The 24,008-nt window shown below is 40.0% G+C and overlaps 1 protein-coding gene across 1 annotated transcript in view; it reads right to left on the bottom strand.

Annotated features, from left to right (window-relative positions):
• The window catches only part of KCNU1 (potassium calcium-activated channel subfamily U member 1), a 154,993-nt gene that overhangs the window by 14,414 nt on the left and 116,571 nt on the right, over positions 1–24,008 (bottom strand). The window contains exons 21-23 of the mRNA XM_088021308.1: positions 22,483–22,707; positions 20,893–21,079; positions 7,046–7,117 (exon numbers count right to left, since the gene is read on the bottom strand). Coding sequence (XP_087877434.1) covers positions 7,046–7,117; positions 20,893–21,079; positions 22,483–22,707 — 484 coding nt within the window. The remainder of the gene's footprint in view (positions 1–7,045; positions 7,118–20,892; positions 21,080–22,482; positions 22,708–24,008) is intronic.

Below are 24,008 nucleotides of genomic sequence, written 5' to 3'. Positions count from 1 at the left end.
ACAAAACTGAGTGAGCTGACAGGTGCTTGGTTAGACTAATTTAACAAGGGCTGCCTGGTGCCAGCGAATCTTTAGTTGAAGCAAGCTCTGAGTCCCTGGAGAGTGACCAGATGTACTTTGGGGTCAGTGAGAAGCTGGTTGGTCCCCTCTTGACCACTCCAACTTACATCACAGTCTTTTAATCAATGTCCTCAGTGTATATACACCTTGGGTTAAACATGGCTCAAAAGGATAGAAAAATAAAATAAAATACAAATAAAAACTGTGCCTGGGGGGGAGGAGAAAGATGGCAGAGGAGTAGGAGACTTAAATTTTGTCTGGTCCCAGGAATTCAGCTGGAGAGGGATCAAACCATTCTGAACACCTACAAACTCAACAGGAGATTGAAGAAGAGAATAGCAGCAACTCTCTGAACAGAAAAGTGACCACTTTCTGGAAGGTAGGATGTGCGGAGAAGTGAATCCGAGGTGATATCAGGAGGATAGATGGCGGAGGGGAGGGCTCCATTGGCCGCTTCTGGCAAGTGATAGAGCCCCGGAGCACAAAATCGGAACTTTTAGAAGTTGGCTCTCCTGAGGGATGTCTCTCCAGTGGCTAAGTGGGGGTTGGAACCCTCACGGGACAATGTGGTCTCAGGACCCTTGGGGTCACAGAAAGACCGGGGGTGCCTAGTGCGGCAGAGCTCCCAGGTATCGGAGCAGGGAAGCTGGCTGCAAAGACGGAGCCGAGGCGTGGGCTCTCTGCTTGGGGTTGCCATAAACCATGATCTGTGGCACAGTCGGGCCACTGCTCCTCCAGCAGGGACCCAACAAGCGGCAGATCCAGGGAGACTCCCTTTCCTCCCCCAGGAGGAGCAGCATGGGAACACACTACAGGGATCTGCTGGGTTAGGAGACTCCACACGGGGTCGTGAGCCAGAGATAGAAATGCTCGGTCACAGGCCAAATGAGCAATGAGTGTGGCCAGAGACTGGGGAGACAGGAGTGATTGACTGCTTTTCTCTGGGGGCGCACTGAGGAGTGGGGCCCCGAGTTCTCAGCTCCTCTGGGCCGGAGATTAGGAGGCCACCATTTTCACTCTTGTCCTCCAAAGCTGAACGGAGAGCTTGTAGGGAACAAAAGCAACAGACAGAAAACCCGAGCAGATTACTTAGCCCAGACCAGCAAGTGTGGGGCAATTCCACCTCCTGCCAAAGACATTTGGGAACCACAGCAACAGGCCCCTCCCCCAGAAGATCAGCAAGAACAGCCAGCCAAGAGCAAGTTTACCGATCAATGAGAACGGCAGAACTCCAGTACTAGGGGAATATAGCACATAGAATTCATGGCTTTCTTCCCCTCTGATTCTTCAGTCATTCAAAGTTAATTTTTTAAATTTTTCTCTTTTTTTTTGAATTTTTCTTTTTCCCTTTTTCAACCAACATCTTATCAATCCCTTTTTAAAAAAATGTTTTTTATTTTTCATTTTTAGAGTCATATTCTATCCCTTCATAGTAGTTAACCCTATTTTTGGTATATATATATATATATATATATATATATATATATATATAAAGTTGTTCTCTCTTTAAAATTTTGGGATACAGTTTCTTCTAACAGACCAAAATATACCCTAAATCTCTAGTGTATGGCTTTGTTCTAGTCTCCTGCCTGATCACATTCTCTCCTCGCCCCTTTTTTAAAAATTCCTCTTCTTTCTTTTTTCCACCAACTTCTTATCAATTCCTGCTATAAAATCTTTTATAATTTTCATCTTTACAGTCATATTCCATCCCTTCATTGTACTTACCCTTATTTTTGTACATATATAAGTTTTTCTTTCTTTAAAAATTTTGGGAGGCACTTTCTTCAAATAGACCAAAATAAACCCAAAATCTAGTGTGTGGCACTGATCTATACACCAGCCTGATCATATTTGATGATACTCTGTTTTTCTTGTGTTGTTTTTTTTTGTATTTTTTTATCTTTTTCTTTTTTTTCTTTTTCATTTTTCTTTCCTTCCCTTTTTCCCCCCCAGTTTCAGGTCCCTTCTTATTTGTTTAGTGTATATTTTTCTGGGGTCGTTGTTACCCTGTTAGCATTTTGTCTTTCATTCATCTATTCTCTGGACAAAATTACAAAATGGAAAAACTCAACTCAAAAAAAAAAAAAAGAATAAGAGGCAGTACCAATTGCCAGGGACCTAATCAATAGGGACATTAGTAAGATGTTGGAACTAGAGCTCAGAATGATGATTTTAAGATATTGGCTGGGCTCGAAAAAAGCATGGAAGATATTAGAGAAACCCTTTCTGGAGAAATAAAAGAACTAAAATCTAACCAAGTCAAAATCAAAAAGGCTATTAATGAGGTGCAATAAAAAATGGAGGCTCTTAACTGCTAGGATAAATGAGGCAGAAGAGAGAATTAGTGATATAGAAGACCAAATGATGGAAAATAAAGAAGCTGAGAAAAAGAGAGATAAACAACTACTGGATCACAAGGGCAGAATTTGAGATATAAGCGATACCATAAGACGAAACAACATTAGAATACTTGGGATCCCAGAAGAAGAAGAAAGAGAGAGAGGGACAGAAAGTATATTGGAGCAAATTATAGCAGAGAACTTCCCTAATTTGGGGAAGGAAACAGGCATCAAAATCCAGGAGGCACAGAGAACCCCTCTCAAAATCAATAAAAATAGGTCAACACCCTGACATCTAATAGTAAATCTTTCGAGTCTCAGAGACAAAGAGAAAATCCTGAAAGCAGCTTGGGACAAGAGACCTGTAACCTACAATGGTAGAAACATTAGATTGGCAACAGACCTATCCACAGAGACCTGGCAGGCCAGAAAGAACTGGCATGATATATTCAGAGCACTAAATGAGAAAAATATGCAGCCAAGAATACTATATCCAGCTGGGCTGTCACTGAAAATAGAAGGGTAGATAAAAAACTTCCAGGACAAACAAAAACTAAAGGAATTTGAAAACACGAAACCAGCCCTACAAGAAATATTGAAAGGAGTCCCCTAAGCAAAAAGAGAGCCTAAAAGTAACAGACAAGAAAGGAACACAGACAATATACAGTAACAGTAACCTTACTGGCAAAACAATGGCACTAAATTCATATCTTTCAATAGTTACCCTGAATGTAAATGGGCTAAATGTCCCAATCAAAAGACACAGGCTATCAGATTGGATAAAAAAACAAGACCCATCAATATGCTGTCTGCAAGAGACTCATTTTAGACACAAAGACACCCACAGGTTGAAAGTGAGGGGGTGGAAAACCATTTACCATGTTAATGGACATCAAAAGAAAGCTGGAGTGGCAATTCTTTTGTCAGAAAATTAGATTTTAAACCAAAGACTATAATAAGAGATGAGGAAGGACACTATATCATACTTAAAGGGTCTATCCAACAAGGAGATCTAACAATTGTAAATATCTATGCCCCTAACATGGGAGCAGCCAATTATATAAGCCAATTAATAACAAAAGCAAAGAAACACATCGAGAACAATACAATAGTAGTGGGGGACTTTAACACCCCCCTCACTGAAATGGACAGATCATCTAAGCAAAAGATCAACAAGGAAATAAAGACTTTAAATGATGAAAAGAATTATTCACCATGACCAAATGGGATTTATCCCTGGGCTGCAAGGCTGGTTCAACACATGCAAATCAATCAATGTGATACAATACATTAATAAAAGAAAGAACAAGAACCATATGATCCTCTCAATAGATGCAGAAAAAGCATTTGACAAAGTACAGCATCCTTTCTTGATTAAAACTCTTCAGAGTGTAGGGATAGAGGGTACATACCTCAAGATCATAAAAGCCATCTATGAAAAACCACAGAGAATATCATTCTCAATGGGGAAAAAGTGAAAGCTTTCCCCCTAAGGTCAGGAACACAGCAGGGATGTCCACTATCACCACTGCTATTCAACATAGTATTAGAAGTCCTAGCCACGGCAATCGGAGAACAAAAAGAAATAAAAGGCATCCAAATCGGAAAAGAAGAAGTCAAACTCTCACTCTTTGCAGATGATATGATACTTTATGTGGAAAACCCAAAAGACTCCACCCCAAAACTGCTAGAACTCATACAGGAATTCAGTAAAGTGGCAGGATATAAAATCAATGCACAGAAATCAGTGGCATTCCTATACACCTACAACAAGACAGAAGAAAGAGAAATTAAGGAGTCGATCCCATTTACAACTGCACCCACAATAATAGATACCTAGGAATAAATCTAACCCAAGAGGCAAAGAATCCGTACTCAGAAAACTATAAAATACTCATGAAAGAAATGGAGGAAGACACAAAGAAATGGAAAAACGTTCCATGCTCATGGATTGGAAGAACAAATATTGTGAAGATGTCACTGCTACCTAGAGCAATCTATACATTTATTGCAATCCCTATCAAGTTTTTTCAAAGAAATGGAATAATCCTAAAATTTGTATGGAACCAGAAAAGACCCCGAATAGCCAGAGGAATGTTGAAAAAGAAAAGCAAAGCTGCTGGCATCACAATTCCGGACTTCAAACTCTATTACAAAGCAGTAATCATCAAGACAGTATGGTACTGGCACAAAAAACAGACACATAGATCAACGGAACAGAATAGAGAGTCCAGAAACAGACCCTCAACTCTATGGTCAACTAATCTTCAACAAAGCAGGAAAGAATGTCCAATGGAAAAAAGACAGTCTCTTCAACAAATGGTGTTGGGAAAATTGGACAGGCACATGCAGAAGAATGAAACTGGACCATTTCCTTACACCACACACGAAAATAGACTCCAAATGGTTGAAAGACCTAAATGTGAGACAGGAGTCCCTCAAAATCCTAAAGGAGGACACAGGCAGCAACCTCTTCGACCTCAGCCACAGCAACTTCTTCCTAGAAACATCCCCAAAGGCAAGGGAAGCAAGGGCAAAAATGAACTATCGGGACTTCATCAAGATAAATAGCTTTTGCACAGCAAAAGAAACAGTCCACAAAACCAAAAGACAACCGACAGAATGGGAGAAGATATTTGCAAATGACATATCAGATAAAGGGCTAGTATCCAAAATCTATAAAGAACTTATTAAACTTAACACCCAAAGAACAAATGATCCAATCAAGAAATGGGCAGAAGACATGACAGACCTTGTTCCAAAGAAGACATCCAAACGGCCAACAGACACATGAACAAGTGCTCAACATCGCTCGGCATCAGGGAAATCCAAATCAAAACCTCAATGAGATACCACCTCACACCCGTCAGAATGGCTAAAATTAACAAGTCAGGAAAGGACAGATGTTGGCCGGGATGTGGAGAAAAGGGAACCCTCCTATACTGTTGGTGGGAATGCAAACAAGTGCAGCCACTCTGGAAAACAGTATGGTGTTCCTCAAAAAGTTGAAAATAGAGCTACCATACGACCCGGCAATTGCACTACTGGTTATTTACCCCATAGATACAAATGTAGTGATCCGAAGAGGTACATGCACCCCAATGTTTATAGCAGCAATGTCCACAATAGCCAAACTATGGAAAGAGGCAAGATGTCCATCGACAGTTGAATAGATAAAGAAGAAGTAGTATATATATACAATGGAATATTATGCAGCCATCAAAAGGAATGAAATCTTGCCATTTGCAAAGAGATGTATGGAACTGGAGGGTATTATGCTGAGCAAAATATGTCAATCAGAGAAAGACATGTATCATATGATGTCACTGATATGAGGAATTCTTAATCTCAGGAAACAAACAGGGTTGCTGGAGTGGTGGGGGATGGGAGGGATGGGGTGGCTGGTTGATAGACATTGGGGAGTGTATGTGCTAATATGAGCCCTGTGAATTGTGTAAGACTGTTGAATCACAGACCTGTACCTCTGAAACAAATAATACATTATATGTTATATGTTAAAAAAAATAAAGAAGAAGATAGCAGGAAGGGAAAAATGAAGGAGGGGAAATCGGAGGGGTAGACAAACCATGAGAGACTATGGACTCTGAGAAACAAACTGAGAGTTCTAGAGGGGAGGGGGGTGGATGGGATGGGTTAGCCTGGTGATGGGTATTAAAGATGGCACATACTGAATGGATCACTGGGCGTCATATGCAAACAATGAATCATGGAACACTATATCAAAAACTTAATGATGTAATGTATGGTGATTAACATAACATAACACCATAAAATAAAAAAAACTGTGGCTGACAGCTTTAGGTTCTAATCTGTGTGAAAGACACCATTCCCCTCTTTCATGTCTTCCCCTTTTTCATCAATTATTGTCAGTATTAAATCCCAGTGTGTCCCCTGTTATCTCCCAGACATATCCCCAAATGCACACAGGCCCCCTCCTTGCCTTCCCCACCCTTCTTTCTACTCCCAGAGCTCCTCACTAGGAAAGTCTCATATATGTGCATTTTCCATAAGGTGTTGGTGAGAGATAACAGCTTGTTCTGGTATTTCTGCATGGAGTGTTTCCATTTTAGAAGAGCACCACTCAGGGGCATGATTAACATGACACAAGGGAGACACCTAGGACTCAAAATTTAAGGACCCCAGGAGTGGGTGCCTCCTTAACATCTGCATCCTGAGTGCCTCATTTGTGTCACCCTAATCCCAGTCCTGGTATCACTACAGGAAAGGAAGCTGCCTGATTTAATGTCCCACAATGGGTAGGTAAGTGAGTTTAGGGAGATCCTTCCTAGCCAACCTCAAACTCATGCCCCACTCCCCACCCCCCACTGGGGATTTCCTCCAAACAAGAATGAGCCAGTTCCTGGTCTCACTTTCCTGGGAACTGAACAAGAGGAGAAGACAGGTGTTATTCCTGCACCATGACACCCAGATATAACAGGCTCTGCTTGATGATGTCACTAGTTAGATAAAAGCTCAAAGTAATGTCCAAACACTTAATGTTTCTCTGGGCCCCATTCTGATTCCTCAGTCCTTTGACTGTGGATTCTAAAAAGAACCTTGGGACATTAATTATGGATGACAAAGATTTCTCCCTTGCATTCTGTCCTTGAAACACAACTTACTCAGTTCGGTGAGGATGGGGATTCTTCGGTATTTTGATTTCCCAGAACATCCACTAAAGTTCTCTGAAGTCCCTTCTGTGGACACAGACAACAACAAAGAAGAAAAGAGATGGATACATGCAAACAAAGTGACTTACAAAACTTGGCAAGGATGGAGAAGCACACCACGTAACTTGGTGCTTCATCTTAACAAAGTTACTCTCATGTCCAAATCCTTGTTTTTTTCTACATTTAGGGGAAACATTGGGTCCTCCTCAGCATCTCCTTTTGAGAAGTGGTGTGTGTGTGTGTGTGTGTATTTTAAATGGCACTTCAAGTGAACTACGAAAAAGGCAAAGCTCACCCAGTGGTTGCTTATTGACCACATTAGTAAAATATGATTATTCTCTGTCGAGTGGTAGTGCTGGATGATGGCCCAGGCTGGCTGTGCCTGAATCCACATTCATTTGCTTGCAAAACTTTCAGGAAACCATGAATAAATAGGTGGGGCTGCTCCACCAGTGCTTCTGGAGATACTACAACTGGTTTCTAACTCTTAGTGCTCTCAGCCTTTTGGAGATGTTCTCTGGGTATTCAGGTGCCCATGTGGCACTGCCCATGTCTTTCTTCTTCCACAGAATTGGCTGCCTCCCATCCCTGGTTGTCCTGCCTCAACCCTGAATGCCTTGGGAGTTCCTTAAAGATGGGCAGGGTGTCACTTAGAGCCTCTGAGCTTTGCTTTCAGTTTACAGACAGATTTCCCTCCTGTGTGAGGAGGTGAAGCCCTTCACTTTCCTCCGTGAGCCTCGACTCCACAAGACAGCGATGCACAGAACCAGCCTGAAACACAGTGCTACCATGCAGGGAACCATGAACAGGTTCAAAATCAGGCAGAACACCAGAGTTTTGGTCTCTAAGCCAACTAAAAAAATGTAAAGAATGAAAAGGGAAGAGAGAAATGGGGAGCTGAGGTCTGCTTAAAAAAGAAACACACACATATTGATTTCATCAGAAGTGATGCTTTAAAACTGTTGGTTACCTTTCTTGAGCCTTTCTGAGAATACTATGTAACAGGGACATGCTACTGTGAAAGGTAAAAATTCTACTTATAATTAAAATTCCCTGCTGCCTTGGAAGAGGGTCTGCTGTTTACTGAGCCAGTCACATGGGAGGGGACATAGTGAGATGGAGAGTGAATGGAGATGAGCATAGTGGTAAGACAGGCTGACAGACAGACAAAGGAGGGCTGCTGAGATGGGGACAGGGGAAAGGAAATGACCCAGAAGATTATTTTTTCAGAGGGACTACTATATACTATAATATTTACCAGATTTTCCATTTCCCCAAGGCATTCAATAAAAGAGGCACTTCTTATTAATGCAGAGTAGAACTGAATATATTTCTGAGAGCTGCTAAAATTTGGAGTCATGCTTCAAGGTGGATTTGGGGCAAAACCTGATGCTCCACAGGAAGCTCCCAACCTATTTGGTTTATAGTTAGAAGTGGCAAGGGTCTTAGGACTTTATAGTAAATGCTGCAACTTCAGGTAGGGAGATGGAAGACCAGAGGGCTAACTTTGTTGATACAGCTATTTAAGAGGAAGCCTCATAGTACGGCTAGAGATCAGATATCCTAACTCATTGGTAAGTCTTAGTTGTGATGGGACCTGAATACCTTCCAACTGTTTTTCCTAAAAAAAAAATGTCTCTGGGATTTCCATAATGCAGGAAGATTGGGGGAACTAAGATTAACTTTATTCTCAGAACTGTGGAAGATGCTTTCTCTGTTCTATGCACCTTTCCTTCCTTCTTCCTTCTGCCAATATTTAAAGAAAGTCTTCTCCATGCCAGGACTGTGAAGAGTCCCTGTCCCAGTGGCATTCTATGTGATGCAAATATAAAATATTTTCAGTGATGAGTATTGTGGAAAAACCCAACTTTTAGGGGCCAGTGATTGATGAGGGAAGGCGACTTTAGATAGGATCTGAAAAGAGTCCTCTCTGATGTTGGATTGGAGTCCTGAGTGGTGAAAAGCTACCCAGGCAGAGGGAATAGGATGAGGGATCCAAGGAAGGAAAGAGCCAGTATAAACAGGATGAAGTAGGAGAAAATTCAAACTCTCTACTGGCCTGCAAGACCCTATGTTATTTTCCTATAATTGTCATGGGTCACATTATAGGGTTTAAAGTAGGAAACTGACATTATTTACTAAATAGTTATAGACGATCCCTCTGGCTGCTGTGAGCAGTAGAAACTATAGAGAGATCACAATTTTACTAGTCATATCAAATCTGTGAATTCAGTGTATATAGTCAGATACTTCAATCTCAGATGTTCTTATTGGGTACAGACACATGTATAACAGTTGAAATAATTCCTTTGGACACCAACTGAGGGATGGCAACTGAATTTCTGCCTTAATTCTATCTTGTCTTGTAGAGTAATGGTTAATTTGAATATGTGTCAGATCATAGCCTGAGTATATTTTACTAATGTCAATATTTTTGCTACCTAATAGTACATAGCATTATACCTGAAATCTTCCAGTCTGGCAGGGTGCTATTACAAAAGATTGCTTAATTGTAGATTACTACTGTACATTTAAATTTCAGTAGCATATTAAGTTGTCAGACTTAATTACCGTTATATGTTTAGATTATGCCACAGATTATTTAGTTCAGTACCTAGGTTTGCCAACCTGTTCTCCTTGTGATGTGACAGGGCAGTAATTAGAGGGTCACTGGAAAACCTAAAGTTTCCCATGGAAATGTCCAGGAGGGCTGGTATTCTTACAGATCTTTCAGTGAGTCCTCACTCTGCTGTCCCCAACCCCCAACATCCCTCGGTGAATCACCGTATGGAATAGCTTTGGTGGTCCACGATGGCCTTCATATATAAGTTTATCATGACTGAAGATGTGGGAAAGCCCAATGATCCCACAAATGTCTCACCAGATATGCGGCAAGGTTTCTGATCTTGGTATGATTAACATTTGGGGCCCAAAAGTTTGTTTGTTTGAAACTATGTGGGGCTGTCCTGTGCATTGTAGGATGTTTACCAGTATCTCTGACCTCTACTTACTAGCTGCCAATAGTATCCTCTCAAGTTGTGACAACCAAAACTGTCTCTAGACATTGTCAGATGACCTCTGGGGGCAAAACTGTTCCTGATTGATAACCATTATCATAGAGGAAGGGAAAGTGAACTGCCCATTGGCTAGTCTTATGTTGGTGCCCAGCATGCAAGATGCTCTGCCTCCTAGCAGAATTTCACAATCCTTTGTACTGTCAATTCTTGGAGGCATGTATTCCCATTTCCACCTCTTAAGGATGGTACAAGAGTAGTATTAACATGAAAGAAGAATGGTTAAGAGAACAAAACAGGCTTCTCTGAGGATTGGGAATTTCTGTATATAAACTCCAGGTAGATTCCTATAATGCCAGAGTAATTGATGAAATTTCTGAGTAATGATCCTTTGCTTTTCATAAGTTCATAATGTGACTTTACTGATGCTATGGTGCCAGACAAGCAGACTCCATGACCTTTGTTAGGTGGCACAGTAGAGCCTGACTGGATCTGCATTTCCTGGTTACACAAATGGGTATGATGACATCCATAAAAGAAATGGTGCAAGGCCTACACAATACATTTTTCTCTAAACTTTTGCTTTTATCTTTGGGGATAGCACCTACTCATTCTTCATAATGATTGAAATACTTTGATATTCCTTCATTTTTTCTGCCTCCTTTCCAAATCTTTTCCCCCCTCACCTTTACCTCCTTTTACCAATTCATCTTTCTCCTTTGAGGGCAACCTTTTAACCTGTAACAGATTACATGGCATATCATACAAGAACAACATTGTTTTGTTGAATTAATAAATAAGTGAAAGGATGAAAATTACTGGATATAAAAAAAACAGAATTAAATTCACAAGTTTCTATCTTTCTAGCCTATGTAAGATGTGAGACTTAAGTAAAACTAATAATAGGAAGGACAAGTCACCCAGATGATTAACTAGATGGCCAATGTCAGTTTATCCCAGGCTTATGTTATGTGGGCATTTTCATTTGCATATTGATGATATTGCCTTTAAAGTGAATACTTCTTCTCTGTCCAATCATAGAAAGTTGTAAGCATGGTGTACTCACACACACACCTACTCACACATATACCACACACATATCTTGTGTAAATCTGAGTGAGCCTAATTGCTAAGCTAAGGATTTATGTGCAGAACACAACAGCATTTTTAGATTTGCTTAGTAGTGATATGGCTCATACCTCCTTAGTCTGGATTTTCATGGCACTCTGCTATTCATAAAGTGCTTTGTTATTAGTCTGCTTTGCAAAACACCCTGAAACTCTGGGTGCCGAGTGGGCTTTTGTTGCTTAGGAAGGGTGTCTCAAGCAGCTGGCTCAGTTCACCTACTAAAGATTAGGCTAGATTACTCACTTACTCCTTTAGTCCAAGAACCTTCTATTTTCGCACCTAGCAACAGTGACCTGGGAGTCAGAGAGAGCTGTCTTGGTTTCCTAATTTGATTCATGAACATTTTTATCCACAACCATAATCATGAAAGTCTTCCAATTTCTGTGATGTCTGACCACTCCAAGTTCCATGCACAGTGGAACAGCTGTGCTCAGCAGCTGCATGGCTAGAGGACTGAGTTCCTGATCCTGAGTATCAACAACCCCAAGGGAAATGGCTGGAGGGAGGGGACCCCAACAATGATTTACTTTTATTTTTGAGTTGAAAATCTGTTTTAGATACAGAAAATTCTTCACTAATAGTACTTTCATATTAGGTTGAATGTCTAGTAGTCAATTTTAGAAATAGATTAATAGATAAGTCTTTTCCTATTGGGGGGGAGAAGGGAAACCACAATTTTTAGTGGAAATTTACCTCAAACACTTGGGTACAGTGAAATGTATGGGAACTCCTCAAGAGTCCAGCTTACTGGCTCATTTGCTTCAATTCATTAGGTATGTGGTAAGCATATAAGTGACCATAATTGTACTAGGCACTAAGAGGAATACAAAGGAGGAGAAAACTTGATCCCCATCCTGAATAGATCCTACTTCTCACCATCTCTTTCCAGTCTGAAGCTATGATATGACATTTTTAGTCTATGGAAGTCAGAAGAGACCTTAGCAATTGTCTTCTAAAGTTCATAAATTGAAAGCATCTTAAAAGAGTAAAAGCAGGGAGGAGCAAGATGGCAGAGGAGTAGGAGACCTACATTTTGTCTGGTCCCAGGAATTCATCTAGATAGGGATCAAACCATTCAGAACACCTACGAACTCAACAGGAGATCGAAGAAATGAATAGCAGCAACTCTCTGAACAGAAAAGCAACCATTTTCTGGAAGGGAGGACGTGTGGAGAAGTGAATCCGAGGCAATATTCGGGAAGATAGACCGTTGGGGGAGGGAGCCTCTGTCAGCCACTCCTGGCAAGTGATAGAGCAGTGGAACACAAAATTGGAACTTTTAGAAGTCTGCTCCGCTGAGGGATGTTGCTCCAGTGGCTAAGCGGGGATGGAACCCTTGTGGGGACAGTGTGGTCTCAGGACCCTCAGGGTCACAGAAAGACCAGGGGTGCCTGAGTGTGGCAGAGCTCCCAGGTATTGGAGCAGGGAAGCTGACTGCAGAGACGGAGCCAAGGAGTGGACTCTCAGCTTGGGGTTGCCATAAACTGTGATCCGCAGCACAGTCGGGCCACTGCTCTTCCAGCAGGGACCCAACAAGTGGCAGATCTGGGAAGACTCCCATTCTCCCCAGGAGAAGTGGTGTGGGAGTGCACCGCAGGAATCTGCTGGGTTTGGAGACTCCAAACAGGGTCGTGTGCCAGAGATAGAAACACTTGGTCACAGGCCAGGTGAGCACGGAGTGCGGCCGGAGACTAGGGACATAGGAGTGATTGATTGCTTTTGTCTGGGGGCGCACTGAGAAGTGGGGCCCTGAGTTCTCGGCTCCTCTGGGGTGGAGATTGAGAGGATGCCATTTTCACTCTTGTCCTCCAAAGCTGTATGGAAAGCTTGCAGGGAACAAAAGCTCCCAAGAGCAAACCCAAGCAGATAACTTAGCCCAGCCCCCAGATTCGCCTCTGGCAAAGACATTTGAGAACCACGGCAACAGGCCCCTCCCCCAGAAGATCAGCAAGAACAACCAGCCAAGACCAAGTTTACCGATCAATGAGAACGGCAGAACTCCAGCACTAGGGGAATACAGCACATAGAATTCATGGTTTTCTCCCCCCCCCGATTCTTTAGTCATTCAAAGTTAATTTTTTTTAATTTTCTTTTTTTCTTTTTCTATTTTTTTTAATTTTTCTTTTCCTCTTTTCAACCAACATCTTATCAATCCCCTTTTTAAAAATCTTTTTCATATTTCATTTTTAGAGTCATATTCTATCCCTTCATAGTAGTTAACCCTATTTTTGGTGTATATATATATATATATATATATATATATATATATATATATATATATATATAAAGTTGTTCTCTCTTTAAAATTTTGGGATACAGTTTCTTTTAACAGACCAAAATATACCCTAAATCTCTAGTGTATGGCTTTGTTCTAGTCTCCTGCCTGCTCACATTCTCTCCTCGCCCCTTTTTTAAAAAGTCCTCTTCTTTCTTTTTTCCACCAACTTCTTATCAATTCCTGCTATAAAATCTTTTATAATTTTCATCTTTACAATCATATTCTATCCCTTCACTGTACTTACCCTTATTTTTGTACATATATAAGTTTTCCTTTAAAATTTTGGGAGGCAGTTTCCTCTAACAGACCAAAATATGCCCAAAATCTAGTGTGTGGCACTGATCTATTCACCAGCCTGATCATATTTGATCATATTCTTTTTTTTTTCTTTTTTCTTTCTTTCCCTTTCTTTTCCCCTGGTTTCAGGTCTCTTCTGATTTGTTTAGCGTATATTTTTCTGGGGTCATTTTTACCCTGTTAGCATTTTATTCTCTCATTCATCTGTTCTCCTCTGGACAAAATGACAAAATGGAAAAACTCACCCCCCAAAAAAGAACAAGAGGCAGTACTGACTACCAGGGACCTAATCAATATGGACATTAGTAAGATGTCAGAACTAGAGTTCAGAATGACAATTATAAAGACACTATCTGGGCTTGAAAAAAGCGTGGAAGATAATAGAGAAACCCTTTCTGGAGAAATAAAAGAACTAAAATCTAACCAAGTCGAAATCAAAAAGGCTATTAATGAGATGCAATAAAAAATGGAGGCTCTAACTGCTAGGATAAATGAGGCAGAAGAGAGAATTAGTGATATAGAAGACCAAATGATGGAGAGTAAGGAAGCTGAGAAAAAGAGAGATAAACAACTGGATCATGAGGGCAGAATTCGAGAGATAAGTGATAGCATAAGACCAAACAGTATTAGAATAATTGGGATCCCAGAAGAAAAAAGAGACAGGGGGGCAGAAGGTATATTGGAGCAAATTATAGCAGAGAACTTCCCTAATTTGGGGAAGGAAACAGGCATCAAAATCCAGGACGCACAGAGAACCCCCCTCAAAATCAATAAAAATAGGTCAACACCCTGACATTTAATAGTAAAACTTACAAGTCACGGAGACAAAGAGAAAATCCTGAAAGCAGCTCAGGACAAGAGACCTGTAACCTACAATGGTAGAAACATTAGATTGGCAACAGACCTATCCACAGAGACCTGGCAGGCCAGAAAGGACTGGCATGATATATTTAGAGCACTAAATGAGAAAAATATGCAGCCAAGAATACTATATCCAGCTGGGCAGTCACTGAAAATAGGAGAGATAAAAAGCTTCCAGGACAAACAAAAACTAAAGGAATTTGGAAACACGAAACCAGCCCTACAAGAAATATTGAAAGGGGTCCTCTATGCAAAGAGAGAGCCTAAAAGTAACATAGCCCAGAAAGGAACAAAGACAATATACATTAACAGTCATCTTATAGGCAATACAATGGCACTAAATTCATATCTTTCAATAGTTACCCCGAATGTAAATGGGCTAAATGTCCCAATCAAAAGACACAGGCTATCAGATGGATTAAAAAACAAGACCCATTGATATGCTGTCTTCAAGAGACTCATTTTAGACAAAAGACACCTCCAGATTGAAAGTGAGGGGGTGGAAAACAATTTACCATGCTAAGGGACATCAAAAGAAAGCTGGGGTGGCAATCCTTTTGTCAGAAAATTAGATTTTAAACCAAAAACTGCAATAAGAGAGGAGGAAGGACACTATATCATACTTAAAGGGTGTATCCAACAAGAAGATCTAACAATTGTAAATATCTATGCCCCTAACATGGGAGCAGCCAATTATATAAGCCAATTAATAACAAAAGCAAAGAAACACATCAACAACAATACAATAGTAGTGGGGGACTTTAACACCCCCCTCACTGAAATGGACAGATCATCTAAGCAAAAGATCAACAAGGAAATAAAGACTTTAAATGACACATTGGACCAAATAGACTTCACAGATATATTCAGAACATTCCATTCCAAAACAATAGAATACACATTCTTCTCTAGTGCCCATGGAACATTCTCCAGAAAAGATCACATCCTAGGTCACAAATCAGGTCTCAACTGGTACCAAAAGATTGGGATCATTCCCTGCATATTCTCAGACCACAGTGCTTTGAAACTAGAACTCAATCACAAGAGGAAAGTCAGAAAGAACTCAAATACATGGAGGATAAAGAGCATCCTACTAAAGAATGAATGGGTCAACCAGGAAATTAAAGAAGAATTAAAAAAATTCATAGAAACAAATGAAAATAAAAACACAACTGTTCCAAATCTTTGGGATGCAGCAAAGGCAGTCCTGAGAGGAAAGTATATAGCAATACAAGCCTTTCTCAAGAAACAAGAAAGGTCTCAAATACACAACCTAACACTACACCTAAAGGAGCTGGAGAAAGAGCAGCAAATAAAGGCTAAACCCAGCAGGAGAAGAGAAATAATAAAGATCAGAGCAGAAATCAATGAAACAGAAACCAAAAGAACAGTAGAAGAGATCAATGAAACTAGGAGTTGGTTCTTTGAAAGAATAAGATTGATAAACCTCTGGCCAGACTTATCAAAAAGAAAAGAGAAATAACCCAAATAAATAAAATCATGAATGAAAGAGGAGAGATCACAACCAACACCAAAGAAATACAAACAATTATAAGAACATATTATGAGCAACTATATACCAGCAAATTAGATAATCTGGAGGAAATAGATGCATTCCTAGAGATGTATCAACTACCAAAACTGAACCAGGAAGAAATAGAAAACCTGAACAGACCTATAACCACTAAGGAAATTGAAGCAGTCATCAACAATCTCCCAACAAACAAAAGCACAGGGCCAGACGGCTTCCCAGGGGAATTCTACCGAGCGTTTAAAGAAGAATTAATACCTATTCTTCTGAACTGTTCCAAAAAATAGAAATGGAAGGAAAACTTCCAAGCACATTTTATGAGGCCAGCATTATCTTGATCCCCAAACCAGACAAAGACCCCATCAAAAAGGAGAATTAAAGACCAATATCCTTGATGAACATGGATGCAAAAATTGTCACCAAAATATTAGCCAATAGGATCCAACAGTACATTAAAAGGATTATTCACCACGACCAAGAGGGATTTATCCCTGGGCTGCAAGTTTGGTTCAACATCCACAAATCAGTCAATGTGATACAATATATTAATAAAAGAAAGAACAAGAACCATATGATCCTCTCAATAGATGCAGAAAAAGAATTTGACAAAGTACAGCATCCTTTCTTGATTAAAACTCTTCAGAGTGTAGGGATAGAGGGTACATACCTCAAGATCATAAAAGCCATCTATGAAAAACCACAGAGAATATCATTCTCAATGGGGAAAAAGTGAAAGCTTTCCCCCTAAGGTCAGGAACACAGCAGGGATGTCCTCTATCACCACTGCTATTCAACATAGTATTAGAAGTCCTAGCCACGGCAATCGGAGAACAAAAAGAAATAAAAGGCATCCAAATCGGAAAAGAAGAAGTCAAACTCTCACTCTTTGCAGATGATATGATACTTTATGTGGAAAACCCAAAAGACTCCACCCCAAAACTGCTAGAACTCATACAGGAATTCAGTAAAGTGGCAGGATATAAAATCAATGCACAGAAATCAGTGGCATTCCTATACACCTACAACAAGACAGAAGAAAGAGAAATTAAGGAGTCGATCCCATTTACAACTGCACCCACAATAATAGATACCTAGGAATAAATCTAACCCAAGAGGCAAAGAATCCGTACTCAGAAAACTATAAAATACTCATGAAAGAAATGGAGGAAGACACAAAGAAATGGAAAAACGTTCCATGCTCATGGATTGGAAGAACAAATATTGTGAAGATGTCACTGCTACCTAGAGCAATCTATACATTTATTGCAATCCCTATCAAGTTTTTTCAAAGAAATGGAATAATCCTAAAATTTGTATGGAACCAGAAAAGACCCCGAATAGCCAGAGGAATGTTGAAAAAGAAAAGCAAAGCTGCTGGCATCACAATTCCGGACTTCAAACTCTATTACAAAGCAGTAATCATCAAGACAGTATGGTACTGGCACAAAAAACAGACACATAGATCAACGGAACAGAATAGAGAGTCCAGAAACAGACCCTCAACTCTATGGTCAACTAATCTTCAACAAAGCAGGAAAGAATGTCCAATGGAAAAAAGACAGTCTCTTCAACAAATGGTGTTGGGAAAATTGGACAGGCACATGCAGAAGAATGAAACTGGACCATTTCCTTACACCACACACGAAAATAGACTCCAAATGGTTGAAAGACCTAAATGTGAGACAGGAGTCCCTCAAAATCCTAAAGGAGGACACAGGCAGCAACCTCTTCGACCTCAGCCACAGCAACTTCTTCCTAGAAACATCCCCAAAGGCAAGGGAAGCAAGGGCAAAAATGAACTATCGGGACTTCATCAAGATAAATAGCTTTTGCACAGCAAAAGAAACAGTCCACAAAACCAAAAGACAACCGACAGAATGGGAGAAGATATTTGCAAATGACATATCAGATAAAGGGCTAGTATCCAAAATCTATAAAGAACTTATTAAACTTAACACCCAAAGAACAAATGATCCAATCAAGAAATGGGCAGAAGACATGACAGACCTTGTTCCAAAGAAGACATCCAAACGGCCAACAGACACATGAAAAAGTGCTCAACATCGCTCGGCATCAGGGAAATCCAAATCAAAACCTCAATGAGATACCACCTCACACCAGTCAGAATGGCTAAAATTAACAAGTCAGGAAACCACAGATGTTGGCGGGGATGTGGAGAAAGGGGAACCCTCCTACACTGTTGGTAGGAATGCAAGCTGGTGCAGCCACTCTGGAAAACAGTTTGGAGGTTCCTCAAAAAGTTGAAAATAGAGCTACCATACGATCCAGCAATTGCACTACTGGGTATTTACCCCAAAGATACAAAGGTAGGGATCCGAAGGGGTACGTGCACCCCAATGTTTATAGCAGCAATATCCACAATAGCCAAACTGTGGAAAGCGCCAAGATGTCCATCGACAGATGAATGGATAAAGAAGAAGTGGTATATATACACAATGGACTATTATGCAGCCATCAAAAGGAATGAGATCTTGCCATTTGCAATGACGTGCATGGAACTGGAGGGTGTTATGCTGAGTGAAATAAGTCAATCAGAAAAAGACAGGTATCATATGACCTCACTGATATGAGGAATTCTTAATCTCAGGAAACAAACTGAGTGTTGCTGGAATGGTGGGGGGTGGGAGGGAGGGGGTGGCTGGGTGATAGACATTGGGTAGGGTATGTGCTATGGTGAGCGCTGTGAATTGTGCAAGACTGTTGAATCACAGATCTGTACTTCTGAAACAAATAATGCAAGATATGTTAAGAAAAAAGAAAAAGAAGAAGATAGCAGGAGGGGAAGAATGAAGGGGAGTAAGTCGGAGGGGGAGACGAACCATGACAGATGATGGACTCTGAAAAACAAACTGAGGGTTCTAGAGGGGAGGAGGGTGGGGTGATGGGTTAGCCTGGTGATGGGTATTAAAGAGGGCACATTATGCGTGGAGCACTGGGTGTTATGCACAAACAATGAATCATGGAACACTACATCAAGAACTAATGATGTAATGTATGGTGATTAACATAACAATTAAAAAATCTGCTCTAAAAAAAAAAAGATAAATAGCTTTTGCACAGCAAATAAACAGTCAACAAAACCAAAAGACAACCTGCCGAACGGCAGAAGATATTTGCAAATGACATATCAGATAAAGGGCTAGTATCCAAAATTTATAAAGAACTTATTAAACTTAACACCCAAAGAACAAATGATCCAATCAAGAAATGGGCAGAAGACATGACAGACCTTGTTCCAAAGAAGACATCCAAATGGCCAACAGACACATGAAAAAGTGCTTAGCGTCGCTCAGCATCAGGGAAATCCAAATCAAAACCTCAATGAGATACCACCTCACACTCGTCAGAATGGCTAAAATTAACAAGTCAGGAAAGGACAGATGTTGCCGGGGATGCGGAGAAAGGGGAACCCTCCTACACTGTTGGTGGGAATGCAAGCTGGTGCAGCCACTCTGGAAAACAGTATGGAGGTTCCTTGAAATAAAGCTACCCTATGACCCAGTAATCGCACTAGTGGGTATTTACCCCAAAGATACAAATGTAGTGATCCGAAGGGGTACGTGCACCCCGATGTTTATAGCAGCAATGTCCACAATAGCCAAACTATGGAAAGAGCCAAGATGTCCATCAACAGATGAATGGATAAAGAAGATGTGGCATATATATATACAATGAAATATTATGCAGCTTTCAGAAAAAACCAAAATCTTGCCATTTACAATGATGTGAATGGAACTAGAGTGTATTATGCTGAGCGAAATAAGTCAGTCAGAGAAAGACAAGTATTATATGATGTCACTGATATGAGGAATTCTTAATCTCAGGAAACAAACTGAGGTTTGCTGGAGTGGTGGGGGGGTGGGAGGGATGGGGTGGCTGGGTGATAGACATTGGGGAGGGTATATGCTCTGGTGAGAGCGATGTGAATTGTGTAAGACCTATACCTCTGAAACAAATAATACATTATATGTTAAAAAAAAAAGAAGATAGTAGAAAGGGTAAAATGAAGGGGGGAAGTCAGAGGGGGAGACGAACCATGAGAGACTATGGACTCTGAGAAACAAACTGAGGGTTCTAGAGGGGAGGGGGGTGGGGGGATGGGTTAGCCTGGTGATGGGTATTAAAGAGGGCATGTATTGAATGGAGCACTGGGTGTTATATGCAAACAATGAATCATGGAACACTATATCAAAAACTTAATGATGTAATGTATGGTGATTAACATAACAATAAAATAAAATAAAAAAAGAGTAAAAGAGAATTATACTTCATTCTCTCAAACACAAAACTAGGAATAGTAGTGGAACATCTCTAAGATCCAATGAGATATGATACTACTACTACTAAATATTATTAATTATAATAACATGCCAATTTCTATCTTATCTAATATTTAATTAATAACAAAAACAGCACTTAAAATTCAGTGGGAAAACTGTTACATGCATTCCATTTAGAAGATAGAAATACTTTTTCATTTGAATTAGGATTACCAAGGTCTTAACTCTCTGCTACTTCTATTACAGAATTCTCAGAGTTGGGAGAGGTCTTCGAGGATATCTCATCCAACATCTCCTCCTCTCCATAATCAAAGTACTTCAGAGATGAGTTAATTCCCTTTCCTTATTCCATTCTCTCTAGCCTCCTCCTATCAGGGAGTTGTTCTTACGTGATTCTTCAGGTGTCTGTGTAGAGCAGCTAATCCTCAGTGATCCAATGTTGAGGGTGGCCATGATGGTCTCTGCGTCTACCAAAGCTGGGTTGCTTGATGCCTTGGATGAGGAGGATAAGACAGCACACATGGAACATTCCTCTATGTTGGCTGCATAGAGGTCTTCAGGAAAGAGTGCAGATCCCTAATGAGAGAAAATCCAGTAGAGGAGGGACTTCTCAGATGGAGGGATTTTATATAATGGCTCATGGTGATGTCTCTTTGTGGGTGATGCAATTTTTGAGCCAGCGCCTCTCCAGCCTTCACTGAATTGGTTTTAAGACTTAGTTACCTGATATCTGAACACATTTAGCCTCATTGATCATTAATATCTTAGTGAGACTGAATTTCACAGACCCTACCTGAGAGCAAGTCTGGACCAGCCAAAGGAGGGTAAAGAGGGAGGAGCCTACATCCATTCAGATGATTCAAGTGGGAGAAGTAAAGTAGGGATAACAGTAGGGGTAACAAGAAACATTCAGAGAAGGGGGAAGTAATGGATCTAAAGGCAAATTTTGCATCCCCACAGTTTTGCTTGCAGCTGACCTTTTCTGTACACTCTGGATTAACTAGCGTAGTGGTGGTTGCTTCTTTCCCAATTTGGTGGAGAAATAGGGATAGATCTGGTTCTGCCTTCAGGTAGCTTAGATATGAATACCAGTAATTCCTAACACTAGCTGGATCTAGAGATTTCTGGTCCTTTTCCTTTTTTTCTTTCTATGGCCTAAAGTAAGGGTACAGTGCAGAGAACTTTATGGTGGCTTTTTAAAGAAGCAAATGAAATTTGTTACTTGAGAGAACCATTTTTGAAATTTGAACAATATTATATATTGTCAGCATTATTTCATGAAAAAATTACATGCTTTGGGTGCATTTCACATTGCACCTATCTTTTTTTTTTTTTTTTTAAATCCAGGGAAGTAGTGGCATACAATGGCGTACAGGTGTATAAATGTTCAGAGCAAATACAATTACAACTATAATGCCAAATATGCATAATGGATCCATTTCTCAGAAATGTAAAACTAATTCCTCTTTCTCATATATCTATCAAGGACTATGTGGCATTATGTATTCCATAAAAGATGTGTCTTCAGAAAAGATGAGAAAGTCAGAGCACAAAGGCTAGCTAGTATCAGTTTAGCTGTGGACATTACGTTAGAATCAGATTCTGAAATGTAGAGAAACTCTTATTTATATAAAGACCATAAAATATGATTATAAACATAAAACAAAATGTAGTAGCTCCTGGGCATAAACTCTGGAGCCACAATGTCTAGATTTAAATCCTTGTTCTGCTACTTGCCTGCTGTGTAAACTTGGACAGGTTACCTACTCTCTCCATGCCCAAAGTCCAACACCTTTAAAATCTACCCCATAGGATTATTTTGAGGGTTAAATGAGTTAATATATATGTAATTCTTAGAACAGTTTTTGATACCAGTAAGCACTATACAACTACAAGCTACTGTTTCATTATTTATTAATGCTAGTACCATTAGTGTTGCCATCATTATAAATATTCACTATCTCTAATGTGACACTTACAGGTAGAATATATATCCGGGGAAAATTCCGGAGAAATAGCCATTCTCTCTTCAGGTAATCCAGAGACCCAATGAACACAATGTCTTTCAGCTCTGGCCGTGTATAGCTGCTAGCTCTCAAGGGCATTACAAAATTCCGAAGCCCCATCAATGTTGAGGTAGCATCTCCAAAGACACATGCTACTACATGGTTCCGAAACTCATGTTTTGACTTGTCCATTCGTTTCTAAGCATAAGCATGCCAGAGTCTGGTCAGTTTTAGAAACAAGCTGAGAGTCTCTCAAAGAGGGCTCTGTCCCCTCATACCAACTCTTCCAGGTACTTCCATAGGAGGACTTTCATAAGGACAATGAAATTCTGCAAATTGCTCATAAAATGGAATTTACCTACCATGAGGCAATTATACTTTTTATCTTTTTGTGGAGTTCCTTCTTATTCCACTTTTAAAAGTCTTTTATTAGCATGGAGTGCATCAATTAAAACTCAGATTAGTGTCATTCCTCAAGGTGTGAAACCATAGAACCAAATGGGGAACACATCTTTTATTTTCATTATGTGGTTTTGGCCTTGTATTCACTATAGTAAGATTCAATGAAAAACTAAAACATTACAAATTCCATTGCTAAATGTATGTCTTCTAGTGAGCCCTGAAAATCACATAAAGTTGTACAACATGTTGCAGTTTTTGGTGGATTTTCATACATATGAAAATACCTATTAGTTTGGAACATACGAAATTGCCTTTTTATGGGTCAAGTTGAGTATTGGTAACTTCATATGGTTCAACCTAATATATCAAACTCACTCAACAGATGCTTTTCAGAGTTGAGGAAATGCATTATGCAAAGTGCAGAAAAGAAATTAAAAGGTCACAAAAATTCCACTTGAACCCAAACATTTGAACATGTCACATACTACCATCAGCATCACTGATTGTTAACATTTTCTCTGTATCTCCAAGTAGTACCTCCAAATAATCATATACATGAAAAATATTTAAATGAGCTTTTCCCCACATTCACAGAGACTTTTAAGAGTAATAAATGTAACTTAAAAAAGAGAGAGAGACATGATATTCCTGTAGGAAATTCATTTCAAGCCTTTGTCTGATTTCTTCCAGGAATGAGTCCGTGTCTTCCCTCGTGGCTCTGGAATGGGCTAGAAAGAGCACTGGATCTGAAGAAAGACCTGATTCTGTATTCTGTTGTATGACTGTGAACAAGCTAGCTTACCCTCTGACACTCAATTTCTTTAAGTTTGAATGGTTTAAAAATAAAAGCTAATTCTGTTGTGGAAATGAAATAATATATTGGAAGTACAGTGCTCAACTCATTAGCTCTTGTTCAATACCTGTTAATCAACTCTGAATCTTTTGAATTCCTAGAGTTTCAGAGGAGGACTCTTGGAAGCTGGTAGAGAACAGGTTAAATGCATGTAGAAGCACTTCATACATGAGTGTGGTCTATATTCCTCAGCATATGAAGACTCAGAATACTTCAAATGGATATATCATCCTGCCCTACGCCC

This window comes from Eumetopias jubatus, unplaced genomic scaffold, assembly GCF_037043125.1.
Source record: "Eumetopias jubatus isolate StellerSeaLion01/CBP00866 unplaced genomic scaffold, mEumJub1_p1.0 scaffold_2, whole genome shotgun sequence".
Lineage (NCBI taxonomy): Eukaryota > Metazoa > Chordata > Mammalia > Carnivora > Otariidae > Eumetopias > Eumetopias jubatus.
This window is presented reverse-complemented; position numbering and strand designations above follow the sequence as displayed.